The sequence below is a fragment of the Topomyia yanbarensis genome, chromosome 2 (genome assembly GCF_030247195.1).
Source record: "Topomyia yanbarensis strain Yona2022 chromosome 2, ASM3024719v1, whole genome shotgun sequence".
Lineage (NCBI taxonomy): Eukaryota > Metazoa > Arthropoda > Insecta > Diptera > Culicidae > Topomyia > Topomyia yanbarensis.
The window spans coordinates 447844297-447867852 of NC_080671.1; the positions used below are offsets into that span (position 1 = coordinate 447844297).

At 40.2% G+C, this 23556-nt stretch overlaps 1 protein-coding gene across 1 annotated transcript in view; it reads right to left on the minus strand.

Annotated features, from left to right (window-relative positions):
- Positions 1-7212: 7212 nt before the first annotated feature.
- The window catches only part of LOC131685732 (microtubule-associated protein futsch), a 298318-nt gene continuing 281974 nt past the window's right edge, over positions 7213-23556 (minus strand). Inside the window, exon 7 of the mRNA XM_058969643.1 lies at positions 7213-10962. Coding sequence (XP_058825626.1) covers positions 10793-10962 — 170 coding nt within the window. The 3' untranslated portion in view covers positions 7213-10792. The remainder of the gene's footprint in view (positions 10963-23556) is intronic.

Sequence of the window (23556 nt, forward strand, 5' to 3'; positions counted from 1 at the left end):
TTGCCCTTGCGGGTCATGAATGTGAACACTCCATCCTTGGTGGTAGCTTCTTCAATAATAATGGCAATAATTGTTGAATTTGTAGTACTTGACGCAGCTTTAGCAGTTGTCATTATTGCCTGAACAACAGCCACAAATTTGGCAACCGTTTTTGGTTCAGGTAAAGATATTGGAGCCTGTGTGTTGACATATCTTTCTGGAGATGAGCTTTCCTCAGCTCTTTCTGGGCAGGGTTGTCCGTAATGTGCCGTTTGTTTACAAAACTGGCACGTATTAGTTTGTCCTTGATATGTACAAAGAGTTCGCTGTGTAATGGTATCACCCCCTTCTGTGTTGTACTGCAGGGTAAGGTAGGAGGGAATGGGTTGGTCTATCCGCATTCTCGCCACAAAGACACCATTTGAAATATCTGTAACTGTAATATATAACCAACCGGAATCCTGGCGGATCTCTGACCAAATTCAGGCTGGAATCTGCCCCAATATTGGCAGAAACCAGCCAGAATTACGGATTTTTTACTGGGTAGGTTGGATAGTGGAATAAAAAGTCCGGCCTAGCTGCCAGATCCGGACCAGTCTCCAAATCAAGACCTCCCGGATCCAGACCAGTGCCCAGATCCGAACCAGTTCCCGGATCTGGACCAGTACCCGGATCCGGACCAGTACCCGGATCTAGCCCATCCCCTTTTCCCCTTACCAAGTCCGGATCTGAACCAGACCCAGACCTGGTGCTTAGATCCAGACAAGTGTCTGGATCCGGACCCTCGGTTCGGATACATGGATCCAAACCATAGGTCTTGCTTCCCGTACATGACGGGAAGGACTGTTCATGTTTTGTGCAGTCGCTACCTTGCTGTTAACGTCCGTGATAGAAAAGAAATTTCAATTTAACACCAGCCGAAATACCCCACCACTATTCATAGTCGTTTTTTCTGACTGTGTTTTGAAGCTAGCCGAGTGTGGGCCAATCTTCAAATACGGAATGTGTCGTGTAGAGAAAATCGAATCTCGTCTTTGTCCACATAGTGTACACTTCACTTGATGCGCAATACAATGACAAGCGAAGTGCTACACACTTCCAGACAATCCGACGCGATAACATTTATTGAATAAGAATTGATGAAACATGAGTGCGATGCAGAGAAGATTTGAATGTGTTGGTATTGCCGTTTGAGGAATTTTTTGTTGTGACCGTTTTAGCATGAAACGTCTTGCTATTAGAGCATTTTTTTCTTATTACCGTAAAGGTATTACGGCCGAGTTTTGGGTGTACGAAGAGGTGAATCTATACGAAAATCTGCTGTTTCGTTTGGTGTTCCAGAGGCCACCATTCGTAGGAAGCTGAAACTACAAAAGGTGAGTTCACCGGGGAAACCTACTGTTTTGACCTTGGAGGAGGAGACATCAATTATCGAATGGATTTGCATGGCGGGACAATCGGGCTTTCCAGTTGATGCTCAACGATTAAAAATTTCAGTTGCGTACTTTTTACGATTATCCGGTAAACCTAAGCCATTCGCAGCAGGAATTCCCGGCCGTAAGTGGCTTAAGCTATTTCTCCGGTGTCATCCTGAAATTTCTCGTCACATATCATGTGCTCTTTCGAAACAACGCACTGCAGTTACGGAACAGCATATCAGGAACTGGTTCAACGAATTGGATTACTTTATTAACAAACAAAAATACAGCAGATTTTCGAGACCCCTGAGTGGGTGTGTGTGTTCAATATGGACGAATCAGCAGTTAGAATGACTCCGACGAAAGAGCAGGTGTTCGCAAAAACAGGTGAAAAATATGTCCACACAAGGAATGGAAACTCGGAAAAAGAAAGCTATACCGTACTGCCAACGCTGCTGGTACTCTGGCTCCACCGTTGATTCTCTTCCCGTACAAACAACGGCTGCCGGCAGAAATCGCGCGGAATGCACCCACCGGCTGGGCGGTCGGGCGGAATCAATGATGACATGATGACACAAGATGGATGACACAAGAAACATTTTTGGATTATTTGAGGAAGGTTTTTGTTCCTTGGGTGACCAAAACCGGGATGCCTCTGCCGATAATTATTTTAGTTGATGGCCATACTTCACATGTTTCGTACGAGACTGTTGAATTTTGTCGTTCAAGTCAGATCACTCTAATTTCCTTGTTCCTCAACGCAACTCATATACTCCAGCCGTTGGACGTATCATTTTTTAGACCCTTGATAGTCCAATGGAATAAACGTTTAATCGAATATCGAACTTTTCACGCTGGAGAACCATTGCCGAAGCATGAAATTGTACCATTGCTTAAAATGGTAAAAAAGCGGTTGATGACATGAAGAATTCAAAAATCGTTATAGAAAATGGTTTCCTTAAATGTGGAATCGTACCATGGAATCCTAGTGCGGTCAACTATGGAATGCTTCTACAAGAGCAAGATAAGTCTGGCGATGAAACCAATGCGTGTTTTAAACCAGATAAGGAAACGAACGGCGTGAATACAGAGGCGAACATTTGTTTTTGAAATGGGAAATTGCGAGTTTTTCCCTTCAAAACGGTGTATCTCAGGATCCGCTCAAATTATATTGTGATTATAAGTGTTTCTTATGTAAAAATGTCTGAGGAACACGATGGAATTAGAATTTTCAAAATTGAAATATATGCATTGCGGGAAAAATTATTTTTTATTATTTAACTGAAAAAATCGCATAGTTGGCAGCACTGCTGCCAAAAATTTATATTTTTTCTAGACTCCTTGAATAATTTTTCTTCAAAATCTATCTAGCGGTTTGATTGTAGAGTCAATAGAACCAGAGATATGATCAAAAGAAAATCAAGGGTTTTGGCAATTTGTCAAAATGGGGGGTGCTCCCATGACCCGAGGGGTGGTTCAATTGACACAAAAATTTGGATTTTTATATATTGGCCCTAGATGAACAATTCCTCCAAATTTGGTTCAAATCCGTGAAGGTCGATTACACGTGCCTGGATCACTTCGCGTGGAATGACCCATAACTAATTTAGGTTTTAAACAATTTTCTCCTTAAAAAAAGAAAAATAGTGGGGTGGGCGTAGCGTATTGGTAAAATCGATTGCCTTGTACGCAGCGCACCTGGGTTCGAGTCCCGACCCCGCACATAGGGTTAGAAATTTTTCATAAGAGATTTTTCTAACCCGAAGAGGCGAATGACCATAAGGTTAAAACCTCTATAATCGAAGTAAAAAAAAAAGAAAAATAGTTTTTACCTAAATTGTTCTCCACGAAGGAGAAATATAGCATAGTGCACTGGATACTGATTACTTAGACCTTCAAATTCCATTCTAATAATTATTATGCAGAAGGACTCAAGGGACCGTTCATAAACCACGTAGACCGAAATTTGAGAATTTTAACTCCCCCTCCCCCTAGTAGACCTTAGAAGACTTTTACAAACCCCCTCCCCCCCCACGCCAAAAGTCTACGTAGACTTTCATTTTTTTTTTATTCGCGGGAAATGTGAAATTAGCAAAAAGCACATTATAATGTTCAAATAAAAATTAGCGTTCAGATTTATTTCAAGCTTTTTAAATATTAAAGAAAGGTTTTTTGTCTATGACTGATCAAATTAATTGACGCCAATTCAAGATGCTTTCCAACGTTTGTGTAGCGGAATATTTCTTTTCAAGGTTAGTCACTCAAGTATATGTAAACAGATATATTGCTATAACTAGCTTAAATTTTAACCGAAGTGCGACCTACACCAACAATGCAGAATTGCTTAACACTTTTTGAGCCTTACTGGTACATTCCAAATTGTTAAATTATAAGAAACAATTACAAAATAATACTGTCGATGTGTACTATCATCTAGACTAAAATAATAAACCAAACATGTACACAAATTTACCTTTTCGTGAACAAATTTCAATTTTTCTAAGATAATAAGATAATCTAAATTGCCTTATTTGATTAAGGGAACGAAACTATTCAAATCTTCCCATAAATATTTATTTTTGTATTTAATAGCCATGTCATCTGAAAGTATTATCGCAGAGTATCAAAGCTTAACTCCGAATATTTTCGAAGATAAATATAGTAGAACCGGTTTGCACGGAGTTCCGTAGGGTCAAGACATAAAATTTAACGGGTGTTTAAAGATTTTGAAATCAGTGTAAATGATTGCAAGAGAAACTGATTAACTCGACTAAACACTTTGTTGTAGAAGTTTAACTACACTACTGCTTTAATCGAAATCAATTAACAAAAAGTAAAAAAAATAATCCACTTATTGTTAAAAATCGGGTGTTTTGTTGTTACAATGATGGTTTTAATGCTTAACTTTGACCATTTTTGAACTTTTTATGGTTCATGCATTTAATGGTCCATGCATGTCTGCTAACTAGTGGTGTCTCAGATGATTTCACAGTCAAAATCTTCCATCGAGAGGTATTTTGGGCGATCGTCTTTAGAACTGTCATTTTGTATTATTCCTAGATTAAAACTATGTCAAAATATACGCAAGAAACAACAACGTGTGAGGTGATCCAAAAAAAAATCGTGGGTTCTGGTTTGAGTGGTCGCTTAACGAGTAGTTACCTCAACAGTGAACTAGCTTTGAAGTGTCTGCATAAATACACCTAGCTGAATAGACCGATATTTTGAATACAACTCTCTTTAAGGCTCAAGTTACCTCAAGGCTTGGTAGTATGCGTAAGAAAAATTGTGTTCAGCTTTGCCACCAGATTATCCATTTAAACCTTTTCAAAACTCTAAAAGAAGAATATCAGTCGATTTATTAGGTCATCACGATTCAATTCATGCAAAATACCTGCTGGAAAAACCATCGGTTTAGCTGGATGGTGCTTTTGAAAAAGTGGCTGTGATTTTTTATCACACTACCACACCGAGCTGGGGTACGCAACACAACTGCGCAATGAAAAAACCACAGCCACTTTTTCAAAAGCACCATTTAGCTAAGCCGATGGTTTTTCCAGCAGGTATTTTGCATGAATTGAATCGTGATGATCTAATAAATCGACTGATATTTTTCTTTTAGAGTTTTAAAAAGGTTTAAATGGATAATCCGGTGGGAAAGCTGAACACAAATTTTCCTACGCACACTACCAAGCGTTCAATTCTAACACATGCTTAAAAAAGGTAACTTGAACCTTAAATCCTATTTATAATTAGTAACACAAGAATAACAAAAAATAAAAATCTCAGTCTACTTTCTACTTCTGCCCAAATCAGACGTACAATCGAACCAAGTGAACAAAACTAGCAACCTCTCGATCTAGTGTGCATTGTCTCGAGAACAAAGGAAACTTTTAATTTATTCTTGCCATCATGAGTAAAGTTGACGAAAAATCTCTGCTCCGACCCAACGCAGCGGTCGTTGACTTTAAATTCTGTTCAATAAGATTGAGTTTTCGTGAAGTGGAATACCTGCTGAAGGTGCAGATGCAGCTTAAGCTCAAGGAGGTTATGTATCTACAGTATCATCATCTTCGTAATGTCGTACTCATATCATTCAACACATTAGCACAAGCCGAACGTTTCGTTTTGCAGAACAACTTAAAGCACGTGGCTCAAAGTGATAAAGTTGGAATTAAGATTCCCGTGTATATAGAAAAAGTCTATGTAGATGTAAAGTTACATGACCTATCACCACGTACCCCTCCTGATCTAATCGCAAAATACATGTCGCAATACGGCGAAGTCGAATCGGTTACACGTGATACGTGGAGAAATTTCTTCCCGGGTACACCTAAAGGTGTCCTTGTGGTGAGGATGCGGATCGAAAAACCTATCCCCTCCCACTTGACTATAAAACTCAAAACCCACGAAGCTACTATTAATCAAACTACATTATGCACCCATGAGGGGCAAACTCCCACGTGCAAGTATTGTAATCAAACAGCACACCACGGACAACCTTGCGCGGAAGATACAGAGGAGAATGCTTCTCTACCGATTGCCAACGAATCCACGGTAAACCAACCCAAAAAAGAGTTTTCAATACCAATACCTGAACCACAAACGGTTGCCAAATTTGTGGCAGCTGTTCAGTCCATATTGACAACTGCCAAAGCAGCATCCAGCACCCCAGAAACCACTGTAAGCAACATCGGTGATGAAGATAATAGCAATGACGACGGATTTACATTGGTCACCCGTAAGTGCAAGAAGCAGGAAAGAACATCTAGTCGCGAGTACCAAGGCACTTTTAACGATGATGACCTTGATGTGGAGGACAGGAGAGAATTAAATGGTCCCCATGACGCAGTAGGCGAGCCGCGAAAGAAGGTCTCCGCTCGCAATAAAAAGTTGCGCGCACGAGATCCAACGGATAATCAACAATATTTGTTTTATTTTTTACATATTGTAAACACATAAAAGATCCACGGCTCCGTTAAGCTACCGCTATGAGCCGTGTCAAATAAACGAAATAAAAAAATAAAAGTACGTAGATTTTTTCAAACGCCTTCCCCCCTTCCCCCTCGTAGACAAACATAGACTTTTGCTAGACCCCCCCGTCCTCTCTATGAGTGTACGTGGTTTATGAAATGAAAAAGAACTAATCAAGTAATAAAGAACTAATAAATTAGTAAATAGTAGGCGGCGTAGTATACTCAAAACCACAATAATTCTATATTAAATTTGCAAAAAGGCGAATAAGATTTGTAAACAAACTTTTATTTTGATGGTTTCTCTTAATTTACTATAATTTCAAAGCAGAAAACAATTGAAATTACTTCTACGAAGGGTAAAAATTTACAATAACGCATATTTTTCATGAAATTCTACTCTGCAGCAGACTAATGAGCGAAACAAGTTTGTTTACAAAAAACACTTTCGCCCTTTTGACGAATTAATATTGAATTGTATCTACGATAAAATAAAACAACCAAGCGTGGATACGTTTTTCAATTTTATAATTTTTTTATTCATTTTTAATTTCATTTTTCTTCATTTAATCATACATTGTAATAATAGGTTATACTTTTGTTGTTCAATTAAATTGATTTGTTTTATATGGAATTTGCAGTTTTTTTTCTTTATAGAATAATATGTATTTTTATTAATTCCCATTTTGAAACATGGATGATCATACACATGCTAGACATACATTGCAGAATGGTACGTGGCATTGATTCACATTTGCTTCTGTTAAGTTCTAATCTGATCATTCCACGGTTTTTATTTTGCTGTGCTCTAGACATTTCTTGACGCCTTTCGTATGTGATGATTTTGTTTTTTTTTGTTTTTTGCATGACCTGTGCTATTAGAATTCATTCAACGGAAATCTCATGAGTGCTGTTGTGAAATCGTATGACATGACTCATCTGCGCTTCGGTTTAGCTTCAAGTGTTTCATTACCAACCAACATAGGGACTCCGCGCGGGGGAATGCAATACGTTTCAGTTTTATCAACTAGATGCGGGGTTTAAGGAATTCTGAACTGACGAAACATTTAATCAACTGACTAGATGAAGCTAAAATAGTGTTTATTTGATTTTTTTTACTGCCATAATCATAATACAGTTTACATTTTTTATAGTAATATTATTTTCAATTTTTTTTAGTACATTCAATGTGTCGTTCTATGTGTGTCTTTCTTCAAAAAAGTTGCTTGTAACTTTGTTTAATCTAATATCATTTTCGCTTTAGTCTTCTCTCTTAGTCCTTTTCTCGAACCAAACAATAAATAAACTTATTGCATACTTGCTTGCAACGTAGGAAAAAAACGGCTACAATTCTATTTTGCGTAATAGGAAATGATTTTCAACCGAACATTTTAGGTAAAACACGACATCCGATAAGTCTTTCACATACGCACTGAATGCTTAAGCCATATTATATTTTTACTTTTTATTATTCCTTTGTTTTCCTATTCATCACAACATTCATCTTCTGCTTTATTATGCGACACTGTCTGCCGTAGGTTTTTGAATATTTGTTTTCCCTAGAAAAGGCATTTCCGGCATTTTGCTACTAGCACTGCACTGTCTTCCTATTACTGGTGTCCATTGCTCGAACTTTCTTGGTCGGTCTTAGCGTAGCAAGAGAGCCGATCGATTCGTTGGATTTTTACATCTATAGTGCTTATTCCACTCTAAGCGTGTTTGACACTTTCACGTTCAACCTAATCAAAACAAACAAAGCGTAGCCAAAAGCTTGCCTAGAACCGGTATCATCTAGGATGAACCGATAAACAAATTTGTATAGTTTACTCAGACATTAACGAAAATAAGAATCTTGTTTTCCGTTTCTAGCACTTTGCTGTACTGTATTACCACCGTAGCCGTAGGGTCTCTATTTACTCAATAAACTCGTGCGCCTGAAGAATGCGTAGACCCTCTTTCGACATATGGTTTGACTCGATTCGATTAGCTCTGCCTTTCTTTTGTGTATGCCTCTCTCAATAGTGGTCGTAATCACTACTATAAAAGCTTAAAATCGCATATAAAAAATTGTCAAATGTCTTTCAACAATCACTTTTCTGTCCCAGTTTTCGCTGACGTTTTGTGGTTTAATTTGCTTTGTTACTTACTGAATGTTTGTCTTAATAATTAACACTTTTTTTTAGCTGGCGTAAACATCTCTAATTTAATTTTAGTTTCTAAGATTCTGGTTTTAGTATCAATCAACTGCGTGTTTTTGTGTAATATTTGATCGAGAATAACTTTGTTCTGTTACTCTAAGAAACTTCTCTGTCACTCGCGTTGAAGTAAACTGATAGCAGGTCGAACCAATGCTAAATGTGGGAACGATAAATTACAATGGGTCAAAAGAAGGAAGATTTCAGCAAGGCTTAACTTAAATTCAATGTATAATTAAGTGGAATATTCCAGCAGTGAGGTTTTATTACTTACACGGGATGAAATTATTTTTATTTTATTAGGTAAATGGTTTCTTTCGTTTTGGAGATGGTTTCTTACCGTAAAACGTCCATAATAAAAGTTACAGAGTGAAGATTTTTTGTTGTTTTATAGTAAAAGGAAAAAATCTAAAGAAAAATTTTCTATTTATTATTCAATTGGGCTGTTTTTTATGCATTTTTATAATATTTTTTTTTTATATTAGCAGATAGTAAAGAGTCCTTTGTAATAAACATCTGTTCAACTTCCAAGGTTCCAGTCTAACCGCTACCGCAGCACGCGCTCCTACCGGAAGTAAAGGTCCAGTTTTCCGGAGGGTTGCTCCATCTCGAACATTTTGTAAGAATATTCAGTGTATATAAAAATATACGAATCCGCCATCTATCGTGCGTCATGTCATTAATCGGGCCAACGAGTCAATAGGTTCAACAATCGTAAATATATATATTTTGTTTATTATATTTGCTGTAATAGTTTAATAAGAATTTCTAGAATACCCTCGTGACACAAACCACACGTTGACCGTTTGTGGGGGGGAAAGAAGGATAAAATTATTCTCTCGCGGCGAGCAGCGAGATTTGTGATTTTCATTTCTTGAACAAGCATATTATTTCTCGCTAATAATTTCCTATATTGATTGTTGTAAAAATTCATCCAAAATGGCGTCGGTTTCGGGTTTTACACATGTCAAAACGTTTAAAGTGCTCTCTAAAATATGGCGTGTGGTTGTGTGTGTGTATGTGTGTATTCGACAAATACTTTAGACGGAAGTTGCCTGAAATCTCGCTGCTCAGCGCTAAAGTTTCACATGGAGATAGGGTCGGTCAAAAGATGGTTCCGTTGCGAGAGCACTAGCTTGCTCTTCATGTTTGTGTTCAAGTAATGTTCTGATTTGCTGGAAAAAACACGATCGGTAAACACGTATCCTATTCAAGATAACAGCTACGGCCACGTGTCATCGAAGTAGGCCTTATAAGGAAATCCGAACAGGGCGATTTGCGCAGATTGGAATGAAGTAACTTTTTTTGTTTACCGACTCATTTTTGTTGATAATTTCTTTGAATTTGTAATGCGATCTATGCTCGGAAAGGTTTAAATTTGTTTTTAATACCGTAGCTTAACCTTTTTTTTGTTCTCCTAAAAACAATATCACAACGCTATCTACCTGACTCTAGCATCTGAGGGAGAATTGAATTAATAAGTTGTGATTACTCAAATTCTTGATTTCGCATTTATAGGTACTGGTATGAATTAGATCCTAAATGTTTTCTGCTAGTAGTAACAGTACTCTAGTAGTAATTGTAGTAGTAATGTCTTTCCTTCGGTCGACTAGTTGGATGTTTTTTTGGCTTGTTTATGTTTGCTCTTAGACTCGGGTTTGCAATTATTCTCAGAGATGATATTCCGTTGTTTCCGTTACGCCTTTCTCAAAGGTTTTTTTTCTTCAATAGTCTGATTCTCAGAGTGATCATTAAGCTCATTTTCATTGTCTTCTCCTAAGTGATTTCCTTGTTTAGGCTAGTTGTAATTACTAAACTAACTATCGGCTATTAGAATATAGTATATGTTTCTGTATACTGAACATAAATTAGAATATGTTGGGTTGTTATAAACGAATAGTTTCATGCATAGAAAAATCCAAATCACTCTTTCTAGCTACCAGAAAGAGAAACTCAGTCACTATTTACCAGAGACCCTATGGGTTCCTAACGATTTGGAACATAACAGTATGATAAGTACTACAATAATATGCTTTGCCCTGTAAGGTGTTGTTCAGTTTTTTTTTCGACCAATCTAGGACAATTTAGTCTCGCTTGCATTCACCGCCACGGTTACTACAGGAACGGACGCTACGGTGCTGCTGCACGGGGACGATGCCGACTGGGACTGGGACTGGGTGTGGACTGTGTGGATGTCATTCGAAAAAGCTACAAATATCCCCGTTGCCTAGAACTCGAGTCGATAGGCCGAGCAGGACGTTTCGTGATCCTGTAGGTTGATCGTGCAGCGAGCGGCCGACGGTGACAGGTCGATGTGGTACTTCGCCAGCAGGTCCTCGTTCTCCGAAACCCAGTAGCCGAGCACGTCGGTGTCGTAGGTTGGAATGATAGTCACCTCTGGAAGAAGATAAGTTTTGTTATTATCAGTACAATGGTGTCTCTAAACATTTGTTTGTTTTTTCAGATATTTCTGACATAAATATACTACCGGAGAAAATATATACCGTTTTATACCTTTCACAAATATAAAGGAGCACCTCTACACTCAGACCGAGAGAAAGTAGACGTACGAAATCTCAAGTGACTTCCAACATAAAAATGTAAGTAGCTTTACTGCGAAACATTCCGTGGGCTTGTCGGTGCGCTTAATCTACAAATTTTTATGCTTAGGAATTGGTAGATTAAGGATCTAGGATTGCGGTAGACCCCGCTTTCTGGTAGCTCAATGGCGCGTGCATCTGGTAGCGGATTGATGCTAAGGGATACCCTGACGTCTGGCCTGAATTCTTATTTACATATTCAAATAGTGCCAGAATGATGCAGTATCCTATGGGTTAAGGTATTTACATTAAAATTAGGCTAGTTGGAAGTCACGCGGTACTTCGCCTTAGTTTCGCGTGATCAGGAATATGTCAATAATATTTTAACGTTCCTAGTTGTTTTGAAGAACCCTCACCCACGTGGACCAAACCGACAATTACTGTGGATAATTTCCCAATATAAGCAAAGACAAACCTGGGGACTTTTTCAGCAGGATGTGTATTAGGGTGGGGCAAAATGATCGTTTTTTCAGCACAGCACTTTTTTGGTTCCTTTTGGGGTCCCAAACAACTGTGCAAAATTTGGGGTCGATTGGTGTTGACCCGGCGTAGCGCATTGCGTTTGAAATTTGTATGGAGATTAGTATGGGAAAACCTACATTTTTGCATTTTTAATTCTACAGACTACAATTCTTCCTGTAGTAAGCCAACAATTAGATAGAAGTATAGTCCAGGATATGCTGAACAACTTTGCCGAAGAATGTATGGTGTTAGAGTGTCTCTAAGCCAAGTTATAGCTGTTCAAAGTTCAATACATCGAATTAAATGCCAAAAATCATTTTTATTGCCAACACTGCGGGTGTACCAATGGAATTTCATATAGAATTCCAAAATAACATTATATATTTTAGATTTACCACATTGGTATGTTTGGATGAATTATTCAAAAACCTTAGCTCAATTTCATGAGCGTAGGTAGTTTAGCAATAAGGCGTAGTGAGGGGTGAGGGGGGGGGGGGGGTCTTTAATATGTAGAAATTCGAACTGAAATGTTTTTGAGTTGGAATGTTCAGATGAATTATTTCAAAACATTTACACATTGTCCTACTCATAATAGTAACGATGAAATAAAACATACTGTATCCCTTTGCCTTGACTTATATCAATAGAAGTTATGTTACAGACTGAATTAACTGATGTCCAGTTGATATGTCAGAGGATTGCATTGAATATATTTCAGTTTAATACGCACTATGATTTGATGGGATGCTCATTTCTATGCTGTTCGATCACGAGACGTGAAGCTAATTTCTGGATTTCAACATGAAATCCACCAGATCCCCACATCAATTTTGCTTCAGGTGATCGAACAGCATCGAAATGAGCATCCCATCAAATCATAGTGCGTATTAAACTGAAATATATTCAATGCAATCCTCTGACATATCAACTGGACATCAGTTGATTCAGTCTGTAACATAACTTCTATTGATAAAAGTCAAGGCAAAGGGATGCAGTATGTTTTATTTCATCGTTACTATTATGAGTAGGACAATGTGTAAATGTTTTGAAATAATTCATCTGAACATTCCAACTCAAAAACATTTCAGTTCGAATTTCTACATATTAAAGACCCCCCCCCCCCTCACCCCTCACTACGCCCTATTGCTGAACTACCTACGCTCATGAAATTGAGCTAAGGTTTTTGAATAATTCATCCAAACATACCAATGTGGTAAATCTAAAATATATAATGTTATTTTGGAATTCTATATGAAATTCCATTGGTACACCCGCAGTGTTGGCAATAAAAATGATTTTTGGCATTTAATTCGATGTATGGAACTTTGAACAGCTATAACTTGGCTTAGAGACACTCTAACACCATACATTCTTCGGCAAAGTTGTTCAGCATATCCTGGACTATACTTCTATCTAATTGTTGGCTTACTACAGGAAGAATTGTAGTCTGTAGAATTAAAAATGCAAAAATGTAGGTTTTCCCATACTAATCTCCATACAAATTTCAAACGCAATGCGCTACGCCGGGTCAACACCAATCGACCCCAAATTTTGCACAGTTGTTTGGGACCCCAAAAGGAACCAAAAAAGTGCTGTGCTCGGTTGATGTGGCTATGATTACGTTTTTCCATATAACAACGCCCCACCCTAATGTGTATGCGGATGGGGGGCTCTCTAAGATTGTTTTCTCTTCTGTGAATAATTTAGTCATGTTCACGTTTCTCCCCAAACCTATGATTTTAGTATTAGTTAACATTATCATAATTCAATACACACTATAATATTATTGTATAGGCTATAATACAGCAATAAGAATCTGAAGAGAGTGTGTTCCCATCTGCACAGGCGTCTATTTGTAAGGTCCTCCGCTACTAAGAAATTTTTCTTCCAGCGATATATAAATAGTGGATCACTTACTTTTTCACAGGTCTTTAGTGATTGGTGGTAAACATTGTTTGTCGGAAAAGACAAACGGAAATAGAAACTGAAATAAAATGGAGCAAATGATGTACGATGGATGTGTGGTGCTGGTGCGTATTATGCCAGGCGATGGAAATTGTTTATTTGCGGCGCTGGCAAACCAGTTATTCCATAGCGATATCGGAAGTGAAGAGCACGCGGCAGCAATAGTCCGGCTGAGGGCATTGGTAGTGGAACATATTAAAGCCAACCGAGAAAATTTCCTTCCATGTCTGAAATTTAACGAGATACGAGTAACGAACAGAACGGTAAGAATAGCGTATCGCGTAGGTGGAAGAGGATCCAGACACGATGAGAGAAATCATCATGACTCAGTGGTGCAAAGTCTGAATCTCAGAACACAGAATAACTTGAACGAAACGGAAGAATACTGGCGGAATGGCAGAACCAGAATGCGATCAATGCATCTCAAATAAGCACACGATCAATCTTTCCATCATTGGAAGTCGCAGGCAGTACCAAAGAGTGGTATCGCTTTATACTAGCGAGCTGAAATGTTAGAGGATGTTCTGATCGAGAAAAACAAGAAACGCTAGATGATTTCTTTGCGAAAGCGGAATACACGATTGTGGCGTTGCAGGAAACGAGGCTACCAAACTGCACGATGGACATGGCAAACTATCATTGGTTCAATGTAAACGAATTTGAAGAACGGGATCGAATGGGCGGAGGAACAGCGATATTGATTCACAAGGCCATATTCAAGAGAGATTGCTTCAAGAGGATAAGTGCCAATGCCTGCGCATACAAATGCGATGTCATCTTAAAACCATTTTTGATCATATCGGCGTATATCCGTAGCACAGAAGTAGGAACGAACGGAGAATTCGACGCACTGGACCACTTCATAATCACGTTACCAGACAACATAAGGGAGAGAGTGATGATTTTGGGCGACCTTAATGCACGATTGGGTCGTAATGATCTAGTGGAGGATGATCGGCAGTGGATCGGTAAAAACTTACACCATGATCTGTCCAATGACAATGGCATTAAGCTGAAGAATCTGCTCCACGGGCTAAAACTAAAAGATTATGTCACTTTGAGAAACTACTCACGTTCAGCTAACTTCACCTGGTCGAATAGAAGATCCCATTCGCCAATCGATCATAACTTGATGCACAAAATGTACGATTTCAGATGCTATTTAAATAGAGCAAAAAACAAACTACCGACTTTAAAACGAAAAACATCACAAGAAAACAGAACGAATGAAAGAGTGCGATTGGAAATTGGTTCGTTAAGGTTTGATGAGGAAAGCCGCAAAAAATATCAAAACGAACAAACGATAAACAATTAACAAATATTCAAACTGACGGTAGAGACAAAATGGTACGGAATGGAGAAGGCGATAAAAACGGCGGCGGAGGCTACCATTAGAAAGGCTGGTTCGCCCCAAACGCCAAGGAGAGCCGCAGCCTCTAAGCGTTACATTTTGTGGCAAGATAACGGTTATTGGCAAACAGGAGCGATGAAGGAAGGAAGAAAGAACGGAAACTGGCATGGAAAGCTAAAGAAGAGGCGGAAAATCAACATTTTCAGGAGAAAGTCGAAAATTTCCTAAAACTTACTGAAAATGATAACTCTCTGGATCGAATAACAATGACTTTGGGAGTGGGCGTAGCGTATTGGTAAATCGATTGCCTTGTACGCAGCGCACCTGGGTTCGAGTCCCGACCCCGCACATAGGGTTAGAAATTTTTCCTAAGAGATTTTTCTAACCCGAAGAGGCGAATGACCTTAAGGTTAAAACCTTTATAATTGAAATAAAAAAAAAAACAATGACATTCCGTTTTATCAAAAGTCACAGAAGGAGAAAGGATACACGGCGGAGAAAGTACCTAAACATTTAGCAGTGGAATGCAAAAATGGAAGGAAATTTGGAAATCGTTCAGTTACTCGAAGGATCCCCGGATGAGAGCGGATCGGATCCAACAAGAGAGGAGATTGAATACATTGTCAGGATAATTAAAAACAACACTGCGCCGAGTCTAGATGGTATAGCTATAGAACTTCTAAAGTACGGGTCAGACGCCTTGATGGATGAGCTAGTTGCCTTGTTACGACAGGTATTCCCATCTAATGTGGATGGATTTCAGCGGTTCAAGTCCCAATAGTCAAAAAACAAAACTCAATCTACGGACGATTACAGATGCATAACGCTCTGTTCAGTTGCCTATAAACCTACCTCTAGTTGCCTATAAAATGTTATCCTACCAAATGGCGTTCCAAAGCAGAAGAGGCGCATGCGATCAAATCTTCACGCTACGCAGGATATTAGACGAAAGATGGAGGAAGGGTAAACATTCAATACTGGTATCGATTGACCTAAAACAGGCGTCTGATAGAGTGGACGTCTCAAAACTATCGGCGATTCTGATATACATGGGAGTGTCACCGGGATTAGTTAATCGTATCAACACTGCGTGCATTGCGGAAGGAAAATCGCTCCGATGGTTTGGTGAAAGAACCCCAGTAATTAACAAAGCTAGGGGAAAAACTAATTCAGCAAAATAATTTTTCCTCAGCCTGCCAACCTGACGGTGATACGAATTGTGCGAAGCGAAAAACACACAGATAATCCGATGTCTGCCATTATTGAAAATGATGCCAAAACATTCGAAAAGCTGATGCAACTACAACATGTCAACTTGGGTTGGATGCGCTGCAAGATCTCTGAATGTGTATACGTGCTCCGATGTTATCGCTGCTCGGAGTACGGCCATAGAGCTGCCACATGCAAGATGTCCCCATGCTGTCCGATTTGCGCCGAAGGGCATGAGCACAAAGAGTGTGTCTCAGATATCCAAAAATGCATTAATTGTCACAATGCAAATGTGACAAGAAATCCTGAAAATCAAACGCCAACTGATCATGCTTCCTGGAGTTCTGAGTGCCCCCTGTATCAAACTCGACTTAGGAAGTCACGCCGTATTATTGACTACAGTACATAGCAACTAGTGCAACACGGCGAAGCCGCCCAGTTTTCCCAGTTGCTGATGTAATCAGCAAGAATCTGCCACCGACGCCCATATGATTGACACGGAACATAGATGTTATAGCAGCGACCTTTCCCGGTCAGGTAAAGCTAAGGAGGGTATATGTCCTCCCGAAGCTATTCGAGATACTGCGCGCCCTGAATCTGGTCTACAATTGCAGTTTGCCAACGAACGGAATCAGCTTGACTCCATCACCGACTCCCATCTGTTTGCCATGGAACTTGGATGTTATGGCGGAGACCTTTCCCGGTCAGGTAAAGCTAAAGAGGGTATATGTCCTCCCGAAGCTACTCGAGATACTGCGCACCCTGAGTTTGATCCACCATTGCAGCCTGCCAACATACGTAATCAGGTCAACTCCGTCACCGACACCCACCCGTCTACCACCGAACTTGAAGGACACGACATCAACCTTTTCCGGTCAGATAACAACGCTCTAAACAAGTCAGACCAACTCGAAGGACATGGAATTCCTGTATCCGTTTCCTCAGGTAAACACAATGAATGTATATGTCCTTCCGAAGTAGGACATACAGATGCTGCCCCCGTTGAAAGCCCACCCCATTTACAGGCATTTGCTTCCACAATCACTCGATCTACCACCGTTCAACCGTCAGGAGAAAACTTGCAGGGACATCTTAAAATCTACTATCAGAACGTGAGAGGGCTACGCACAAAAATTGATGAGCTGTTCGTCGCTGCTTCGGATGTTGATCATGATGTTATTGTTCTGACCGAAACGTGGCTGAATGATCAAATCAACTCGCTCCAATTATTTGGCTCAAGGTACTCTGTATATCGTAACGATCGCGATCCTAATAGTGCAGGGAAGAAACATGGTGGTGGTGTGCTCATTGCAGTTTCCAACCGACTCTCATCCAAACACAAAAATGACACTCACAATCTCGAACAACTCTGGGTAAATATCCGTGGCCCCTATACTAATCTCTGTGTGGGTGTTGTATATATTCCCCCCGATTCCGCAAAAGATGTAGAAATTATTCAGAAGCACATAGACTCCGCACTTGACATTGCAACTTCCATTGAACCCAACACGGCACATCTACTATTTGGTGATTACAACCAGCCTGGACTTCTTTGGAAGAGCACTCCTTCCGGGTATGCTTTCCCAGACCCTTCTGAATCAACCTTTTCGAGGGCGAGTACTATCTTACTGGACGGAATGTGTGTACTGAACATGCGACAAATGTCTACAGTGAATAATAGGCGAAATCGAATCCTGGACCTCCTGTTTATAAATGAAGAAGCTTCAATGAACTGTACCGTATCAGAGACACTTGAGCCTTTAGTTGCTGTAGACGCACATCATCCTCCACTTCTGGTAACGCAGATTTGTCCGCAGCTGGTTCTCTATGACGAGATGGAGGATGTCAGGGAGTTAAACTTTTCGAAGACTGACTTCTTAAGGCTTCATAACTCACTACAAACAATCGACTGGGAGACTTTCTTGAATTTCGCGATCGATGTAGATGCTGCCGTAGAAAAACTCTCACTGGTGTTAAAACAGCTTTTCAGTATACATGTGCCTGCACCTCGTCCCCGAACAAAACCACCATGGTCCAACAACCGGCTACGTAAACTGAAAAGATTGCGAGCTGCTGCGCTTCGACATTACACTATTCGAAGAAACCCGATCACAAAAAGGGAGTTCACTATAGCCAGTAACAGCTACAAAACATATAATCGCTTTCTCTACTCAAGACACGTAGCACAAACCCAATCGAACCTAAAACGAAACCCAAAACAGTTTTGGTCCTTTGTAAGTGGGAAACGTAAAGAAAATGGACTTCCTTCTAGTATGTTCCTCGCAGGTGAAACGTCCAATACTCCCAGCGGTATCTGTAATTTGTTCGCAAAACATTTCTCGAGTGTGTTTAAAAATGAATCGGCTAGCTCAACTCAGGTGGACTGTGGCCTTAAAGATGTCCCTCGCGATATAATCAATTTTGGAAACATTCAATTTACTGACGAAGACATTATGGCTGCCATAAGCAAGTTAAAGTCCTCTACATCGGTGGGGCCAGATGGGATTCCTTCCATTATACTGAAAAAATGCGCAAGCGCATTGTGTACACCTTTCCGACTAATTTTCAACCAATCACTGTCGCAATCAGTGTTTCCCGTGTGTTGGAAAAAATCAGTAATGTTTCCCGTTTTTAAAAAAGGTGATAAGCAAAATGTTGCGAACTATCGTGGTATAACCTCGCTCTGCGCTGGATCAAAGTTGTTAAAGATCCTAGTAGGAAATATGGTCTTTCGTGAGACCAAAGCATACATATCGAAGGACCAACATGGTTTTTTGCAGGCAGGTCAACAACCACCAATCTAGCCCAATTTACATCGTACTGTATTAAAAACATCGAAGATGGATCACAAGTAGACACTATATACACTGATCTTAAAGCTGCCTTCGATCGTGTAGACCACTCTCTTCTTCTGGCAAAGATCAAGCGACTGGGTGCTTCATCAAATTTTACATGATGTCTTAAATCATATCTCGTAGATCGTTCTCTGTCTGTGAAATTAGGAAGTAACGTGTCATATAGCTTCATCAACTTGTCGGGTGTACCTCAAGGGAGCAATCTCGGACCGTTGCTTTTTTCTTTATTCTTCAACGACGTCTGCTATGTTATACCCCCAGGGTGCAAACTCATGTATGCTGATGATCTCAAACTCTTTCTCATTGTGCGGTCAATAGAGGACTGCATCGAACTTCAGCGACATCTAGATGCTTTCTGTAACTGGTGTAATCGCAACTTGTTGGCTCTCAGTGTGTCCAAATACTCTATAATATCTTTCACGCGCAGAAAAAATCCAATTCTCTGGAGCTACAACATCGCCGGCCAATTGCTAGAGAGAGTGTCAATTATCAGAGACCTTGGTGTACTCCTGGACTCGCAACTGACATTCAGAAACCATTACTCTCGCGTTATAGCACAGGGAAATAGAAACCTTGGCTTCATAATAAGAATCGCCAACGAGTTTACTGATCCATATTGTCTGCGGGCATTGTATTTTTCACTTGTTCGGTCTGTCCTGGAAGCTTCCGCAGCCATTTGGTGTCCTTATACGAGCATTTGGACTAACAGAATTGAAGCAGTACAAGCAAGATTCCTCCGCTTTGCTCTTAGAACTTTGCCGTGGCGTAACCCAACAGAGCTACCACCATACATTGATCGCTGTCGTCTGCTCGATATGGAAACTCTGGCAAAAAGGCGAAATACATCCAGAGCGATATTTGTTGGGAAAATATTGACTGGCCAAATGGATGCCCCAGATATTCTCTCACAAATCAACATTAACGTACCCCCCAGAAACCTTAGATCACGTAACTTTTTAAGACTAGACTTTCAGCGCACCGAGTACGGTCAGAACGAACCCATAAAAGCGATGTGTAATGTTTTCAATAGTGTGTATGACCATTTCGATTTTTATGTTTCTAGTGATGTTTTCAAGAATAGACTTAGGAGATTGACTTAGCTTATAAGATTATGTGAAAATATTTCTGTAATGTTATTGAAATGCTGTATACCTTGTATGTAATTTTGTTAATTTGTAATGTCAGTTCATTGTTATTGTAGGAAAAACATGCGAAAAGATTATGGGTTTTTACGCGCATTCGAGGTCTGCTTCTGAAGTGAACCTTGAAATGGGCTTTTCCCATACAACAACATTAAATTTCATGTAGACCAACATGGGTCAGATGAAAAATGGAAATAAATAAATAAATTAATTAAGCAAGGATGTCCACTGAGCCCGAGGTTGTTTATTTTACTGCTACATCACGTGCTAATAACGCTGCGGGAACTGATGCCGGAAGTCAACATGGAACACTATGGACACATCATTATACCGTGCATTCTGGCCTATGCGGATGATCTACTGTTCGTATGCGACACGGATGAAGACGTTGAAAGGATAATTGGCCTATTAATGCCACTGCTGGCCTCGGCAACAGGAATGCCCTTTGCGATATGGAAAATTCCATGCTGGAAATTCTGCTGTCACTAAACTCAGACGGACAGCAAATCAGGAATGAAATAAGAAATGAACAACGCCTAGCCCAGACTGAGGAGGAGGAAAATCAACAAGAACAGATACCTCTAGAACAGATAGCACCAAAGATACTGAAGGGAAAAACCGTCAACAACCAAATAAGGATAGCACGCCTTAATTTCTATGGGCACGTCTTAAGAGGGGGAAATGAAAGTATACTGAGAACAGCACTCAAATACAGAATCGATGAACCAAAGAAATTAGGAAGACCTGCTTTCACCTGGCGTACAATGATCAGAGAAGATATTGAAAGGAGCGGCATAAATGCAGAGCAGTGACAGGATTGGGCGCTTGATAAGGAAAAGTTGAAAAGAGAAGCAAAGAATTTGCTAAATACCATGCTAGAATCGGATTATGAAGTGAGCAGTGCTTCGGAGGAGGACAGTGAAATAGATATGCTACCATCAGAGTTTGAAGGATTTGATGAGGAAAGCCAGGGGTGCAGCGGATTCGAAGAGATGTAACCACCAAGCTGGACAATCAAAAACGGTAACAAAACAACATTTAAAAGAGCTAACATAACATAACGTCTAGTGAAAATATTACTATCTTTGCATTTAACACTCATTATATCAACATATAAACAATCTTTTTTTCTCATCTAATGTAGGTGGGTTAGTTACGTTCTGAGGACCGCCCTGGGGTTCGCGAAATTGAACGAAATACAGAGAGCGAATACCAAAAAGTTGTCGTTGCTTCAGCCTATTTTCCACAGGCATAGTAGCGGAGTCTCACGGCGAATGAAACCCGCCAGCGCCGGAGCTAAAAATTTTGGTTAACTATTGCAAGAAGAGGAATATTCATCCATTCATCGGTTCTGAAGCAAATGCTCCTTATGTATCACGGGGAATCAGCGACACGAGAGATCATGGTTAGTAACTCTTTGGAGATCTTAATTCATTTGATTTGCAAATTTCGAATTATGGGAACACCCTCGCACATAGGCATGAGGATTTTAACAGGGAAGACGTTCTGTATGTAACGATTTGCTCTGCCTATCTCAGTTCTAAGGTCAATAAGTGACATGTGTCTAAAGAGCCGAAGCAAAGACATATTTGATTTGAACTAACGACCGAGACAAGAACTCATGAAGGTGTTAGGGTACCGAACAGAACGATGAGACCCGGCTTCCGGGATAGTATCAGACTCCAAAAATCTAAACGAGGCTGTTACGAAATTTATAGACTGTATGATTACAGCGTATAAAAAGAGCTGCCACCAACCACCCGGATTATTAATAGAGAAGTTGCATGATGGAACAAAAGCCTTGATTATGTACTAAGATCTCAGCACAATGTGACTTTGGCCGAGTACGCCATTTAAATCATCGGATTTTAATTAAATCATCGGATTTTAATGGCGTATTTCCAGCACTAAGTCAAAAGAACCTGGTAGTTATTCTACCTCACTTGGTAAGGATCTTTTGTTAGAGCTATACCTTAGAATACGTGTCGGGATACTAGAACGCAGTCAGGGTGGTGTTTGTACCAAAGGTGTCGTTGAGCTGCCCAAAGCATACAGAACAATCAAGCCTCATGTTTTTTTTCTTCTGGAATGTGTAACGGAATTCGACCCGCACGTATGGATTGATTGTGTCAACAGAGAATCACTGAATTATAACCAGAGGTTATTGGAACGTTGTTGTAGGCTATCCACTGTAACTTACCGTTCAGTAGAAAAATTATATGGGCGAGGTGGTGAATTTCCGTGAGCCTTTTGGCTCCGTTTTTGTGATCTATTTCGTTCTCGTTTCCATGAGCTATTTAACTTCCGTCTCAATCAGCCATTTATTCCTCGGCGGCGGAGTTTCTTCCGATATCGATACCCGTTTCGTGAGTCATTTAGCTCTTAGTTTTGTCGTAGTCTACTAGAATGGTCCATAAATCCTACTCATTGGGTCAACCACTAATTGTCGAAGTCGGTTTGGCGAATCCGAAGGGAGCGTAGCTTCCGGTGCGCTGACGACACACCGCTGGCGTCGATCTAGTCCCAAGCGGTGGCACTAGTTTGCTCTTGTGCCTCGGCGATTATGGATGATCCGTAACGCCCGGTAAACTGACGCCTCGACCAAACCTGTGGTCGCTCTTGCCGTCTTCCCCTTAGAATAATCGATCTGGCGATTAAAAATTCAGTCTTCGATTATCACGCTCAATTGCTTAACCTTACGCTTCGAGTTGATGATGTATTCGAGTTATGATGGATTATCGCTAGATTTTTCTCCTGTATCCAACCTTCCACTGAATCAATCGCTTCCGTAGTGTGTACCTCCACCTCTTCTTATAAATCCCCGACTTTTTGGAGCACCACATCGTCCGCGAAACCGACACTCTCCACTCTATCGTTTCTTGCGTTCAATAGCGTCGGGTCGAGGAATGAGCTCTGAGGAACGGCCACCGTAATTGTCATTCTTCTCTCTCTCTCTCTCTCTCTCTCTCTCTCTCTCTCTCTTGTCTGTCTCGTCGATCAGTGTTTGGTTCTGAATGTAGCTCTTCAATATCATGCACTCAGGAACCCTCAGACTGTGTAGCAAATTGGCGATTTCTTCGCAACTGTTGAAAATATTCTTCGCGTCTAAAGTGACCACCGCACAATAGCGATATCCCCTTTGCTGTTTTTTTTTCTGTGCTGTCTCCCGCAGTTTCCCCACCCGTTCTGATGACATCCACTGTAGATCTGCCTTTTGGGAAACCGAACTGCATGTTGGACCGGCCGTCCACAATCTTCGTGTTTTTAGTATACCCTTTCCGAGTTATTCTCTCTGACAGTTTCCCAACCAAATCCAACAGACATATTGGCCTTTGCGGCCCTTTAAAATCTACAGCCGGTTTCGGCAACAACATCAGCTTCTGTCGCTAGTTCTGAACGTCTCCTGT